The following is a 5000-nucleotide window of genomic DNA, read 5'->3' as shown; positions in this document are numbered from 1 at the left end:
AGATGCTAAACTAGCTTGCTATATTGATAGTCTTCGGAGAGGGGCGGCATACAAATCTAATATATTATTATTATTATTATTATTATTATTATTATTATTATTATTATTATTATTATTATGTGTTTCCTTTATCTTGAGCAAGAGCAGCTTTAATAAGCTGATTCCACTACTTGTTTTATTTCACTACAGAACTAAAGCTTACGGCATATTTATCTTTGATGATCATATATACTATTCTGACTCAAGGACCGGAACTATTCGGAGAGCCAATAAATACACTGGAAAGGATATCGTTGTATTTAACTTGAGACAACCATTTCCTCAACCTACTGACATATTGGTGGTGCACCCTTTAACACAGATCCGCAAAAGGATGGATTCTAAAGGACTTGGTAACTTTACTTATCCCAATAAGGAAAATGCTTATTTATTTATTTATTTGTTTGTTTGTTTGTTTGTTTGTTTATTTATTTATTTATTTATTTATTATTTAGATTTGTATGCCGCCCCTCTCCGCAGACTCGGGGCGGCTCACAGCAAAATATAACAAATCGTAACAAATCCAAATAAATTTAAAATATTTTAAAAAGTTTAAAAAGAACCCTATTTACTAACAAGCACACACACAAACATACCATGCATAAATTGTACATGCCCGGGGGGAGGTGTTTCAGTTCCCCCATGCATGACGGCAAAGGTGGGTTTTAAGGAGTTTACGGAAGGCAGGGAGAGTAGGGGCAGTTCTAATCTCTGGGGGGAGTTGGTTCCAGAGAGTCAGGGCCGCCACAGAGAAGGCTCTTCCCCTGGGGCCCACCAACCGACATTGTTTAGTTGATGGGACCCGGAGAAGGCCCACTCTGTGGGACCTAATCGGTCGCTGGGATTCGTGCGGCAGAAGGCGGTCTCGGAGATATTCTGGTCCAGTGCCATGAAGGGCTTTAAAGGTCATAACCAACACTTTGAATTGTGACCGGAAATTGATCGGCAGCCAATGCAGACTGCGGAGTGATGGCGAAACATGGGCATACCTAGGTAAGCCCATGACTGCTCTCGCAGCTGCATTCTGCACGATCTGAAGTTTCCGAACACTTTTCAAAGGTAGCCCCATGTAGAGAGCATTGCTTGCCCCACAATACAGCCCAAAAATGCTTCTTATAGAAAATATAATTATAAAAAGAATAATGGAATCCAGGAAAAGGATAGTCTATTAGACAAATTAATATTAGGTCAGGAAATTTTTTTTATAACTAGGTTATATAACTTTTTAATCGAGTACAAAATGGAAACGGAAATAGTTAAAGGAAACATGATTAGTTGGGCCAAAAATGTAGGGCATAACATATATTTAAATCAATGGGAATTAATGTGGAAAAATGTTAAAATAATATCAAAAAAATGTTCTACAGATGGCATTTAGCACCAGCCAGACTAGCCAAAATATATCCAAATTTAAAACCAAATTGTTGGAGGTGTAATAATAAAAATGGGACCTTTTCTCATTTATGGTGGACATGTCCCCATATAAAAAAAACATGGAAAAAACTCCAAGGATGGATTTTCGATATTACTACAATTGCACTGAAATTAAAACCAGAGACCTTTCTTCTAGGCATAATAAATCAAAAGCTTAAAAAAGATCATTATTATCTGATACAGCATATGATTACTGCAATAAGAATTACAGTAGCACAAAACTGGAAAAAAGAAGAAACACCATCAGAAAGAGAAATGATAAAAAAAATATATGACTGTGCAGAAATGGACAGATTAACCCAAAAACTCAAAAATAAAGAAGAATCAAAATACTATGAAATCTGGAATAAATTTTATGACTGGGTAGAAACTGTAATATGGTAAATGATTTAGCTTTACTAGATAAATGGTCAAAGCAATGGAAACTGCAGTTTAATGTTTCCAAATGTAAAATAATGCACTTGGGGAAAAGGAATCCTCAATCTGAGTATTGTATTGGCAGTTCTGTGTTAGCAAATACTTCAAAAGAAAAGGATTTAGGGGTAGTGATTTCTGACAGTCTCAAAATGGGTGAACAGTGCAGTCAAGCAGTAGGGAAAGCAAGTAGGATGCTTGGCTGCATAGCTAGAGGTATAACAAGCAGGAAGAGGGAGATTATGATCCCGCTATATAGAATGTTGGTGAGACCACATTTGGAATACTGTGTTCAGTTCTGGAGACCTCACCTACAAAAAGATATTGACAAAATTGAACGGGTCCAAAGACGGGTTACAAGAATAGTGGAAGGTCTTAAGCATAAAACGTATCAGGAAAGACTTCATGAACTCAATCTGTATAGTCTGGAGGACAGAAGGAAAAGGGGGGACATGATCGAAACATTTAAATATATTAAAGGGTTAAATAAGGTCCAGGAGGGAAGTGTTTTTAATAGGAAAGTGAACACAAGAACAAGGGGACACAATCTGAAGTTAGTTGGGGGAAAGATCAAAAGCAACATGAGAAAATATTATTTTACTGAAAGAGTAGTAGATCCTTGGAACAAACTTCCAGCAGACGTGGTAGATAAATCCACAGTAACTGAATTTGAACATGCCTGGGATAAACATATATCCATCCTAAGATAAAACACAGAAAATAGTATACGGGCAGACTAGATGGACCATGAGGTCTTTTCCTGCCGTCAGACTTCTATGTTTCTATGTTTCTAAACAAGGGGAAAAAACCAATTATTACTTATTTTTCAATTTTTTTAAAAAAATATTTTTTAAAAAAGAAATGTCAAAATGAGAAGAATATACAGTGGTACCTAGGTACTCAACAGCCTCAAAACTTGTCGAATTTGGTTCTCAATGCATTTTGATTAATTTTGCCCCAGTACTTGGCCTTTGTTTAATACTCAACATGCTGTCATAGAAAGAGGATGATGGCTATGGGGAACAGACAGGAAGTTAGACGTGCTGGCAAGATTGTTGACATAGGAAAAGGAACAGACAGAAAGTTCTTCTCAGCCAAAACAAAGGGTTGCATGAAGTGGTGGGTTGTAAACGATTTTGTTACCGGTTTGTGTGTGTGCACCACATCTGCACATGTGCAGAAGCATCCTGGGCAGGTGAGCGAAGTGCTTGGGTGGAGCATCTGGAGTGGGCGGGAAAAGCCTCCCGCCACCAGTGCTAACAGTTCTAAGAACCAGTCCGAACCAGGAGCAACCCACTGCTGGTTGCATGGTAATTCACCTGGTTTGTTTGGAACTTGTCCTTTACAGTACCTGTCATACCTCCAGAACAAATTAATTAATTTATTGCATTTGCAATAAATGCCATCACTCTACTAAACAAATAGTTCCCTCAACTCTGTCAGACTTTTTACTAAATCTGCACTTCTATTTCTATTAGATTTTCTCATCATTCCTATCATCCTTTTCCTCCCACTTAGGACTGTATGACTGTAACTTGTTGCTTGTATCTTAAGATTTTTATTAATATTTATTTATTTGTTTGTTTGTTTGTTTGTTGGTTGATTTATTTATTGATTGATTGATCGATGTATTGATTGATTGATTGATTGATCAGATTTGTATACAGCCCCTCTCCGCAGACTTGGGGCGGCTAACAGCAATAATCATACAATGTAAACAAATCTAATATTTAAGTTAATTTAAAAAACCCCAATTTAGAAACCAATCATACATACTGACATACCATGCATAAATTTTATAAGCCTAGGGGGAGGGAAAGTCTCAATTGCCCCATGCCTGATGACAGAGGTGGGTTTTGTTTCTTCATTGCTTATTTGACCCCTATGACAATCATTAAGTGTTGTACCGCATGATTCTTGATAAATGTATCTTTTTCTTTTATGTACGCTGAGAGCATCTGCACCAAGACAAATTCCTTGTGTGTCCAATCACACTTGGCCAATAAAATTCTATTCTATTCTATTCTATTCACACTTGGCCAATAAAATTCTATTCTATTCTATTTTATTCTATTTATTCTTTGGTACTGCATTAGCTTTTAAAGCATACTATTTGCTGGCTGCAATCCATTCATTCTCTTTCCAGCAAATCCGACTGAAAAAAGAGAAATATGAAGGTCATATTGTCCTGGTCTCAAGCTTATTTTGTTTTCTTCTCGTCTCTCCTTTTAAATGCCTCTTTATAAAGCAGCTTCATAAGGAGCTTAAGTTTCCCTGGCCAGATGAACTCTTTAGTCTTTGCATCTGCCAGTTTATCCAACCAGACTAATTAACTGTCCAAATTAGATTTAGAATAAGGCCTTACAGCAAGGGAAATTTCAGGATAAAATCATGTAAACTCTATGCTCTGCGGAGGCAAAAAAATAAAAAATGCACAATCAAACATGGTTGTGACCAGGAAATTACAGTCGTTTTCACTTACAGCACAGAAGTAGTATTAATGGTTAAATGTTTGCTTGACTCAGATTTGGGTGAATAGTTGCAAACTTTATTGCAGGATGCAATAAAATGGATTGAAACTCATTTGCAGAATAAACAGTCATGTGTGTATGTTGTGATCCTGTCCAGGTTACTGTAGCATAAAGTAACATAATTGTGGCATTCTTAGTGTTTTCTTAGCTTGGCTTTTTGCCTGCAGACATTTTATAACCTGACTCGGTAACATGATCAGTGTGACAGTTGCAATTTTCTCCCTCTTTGTATACTGTAGCTAGCTCCGCCAGTTTTGTCCTCAGTAGTTCTTTGGTTACTATATTATTTCTTCTAGAGAGATTGTCTGGAATTAATTTCTGTGTGAGTTTTGGCTGTTGGAGAGGGTGTGTTCTGGCCTTTTTGTTTCCCTCTTAGTTTTTTGTGACTTTGAATGATATGTAAACATGACTTATTTCTATGTGTCTATTGATGGCTGCTTTGTCTGAATGCCAATCTTTTAGATATTCCGTAGCATTTTTTGCCTGTAGCTTGGTCCAGGAGGCTCACAACTTCCCCATTTGAATTACAGTTGAGTCGCTCTACGTGTGGGAGTTTAAGGGGTGTTTGTCAAATTTTCAAGG

The 5000-nt window shown here is 37.0% G+C and overlaps 1 protein-coding gene across 1 annotated transcript in view; it reads left to right on the top strand.

Moving 5' to 3' along the window:
- The window catches only part of EGF (epidermal growth factor), a 64841-nt gene that overhangs the window by 14917 nt on the left and 44924 nt on the right, over nucleotides 1-5000 (top strand). The window contains exon 6 of the mRNA XM_070756670.1: nucleotides 190-392. Coding sequence (XP_070612771.1) covers nucleotides 190-392 — 203 coding nt within the window. The remainder of the gene's footprint in view (nucleotides 1-189; nucleotides 393-5000) is intronic.

The sequence above is a fragment of the Erythrolamprus reginae genome, chromosome 7 (assembly GCF_031021105.1).
Source record: "Erythrolamprus reginae isolate rEryReg1 chromosome 7, rEryReg1.hap1, whole genome shotgun sequence".
NCBI lineage: Eukaryota > Metazoa > Chordata > Lepidosauria > Squamata > Dipsadidae > Erythrolamprus > Erythrolamprus reginae.
The sequence above is the reverse complement of the archived record's forward strand: the minus strand, read 5'-3'. Positions and strand labels throughout refer to the sequence as shown.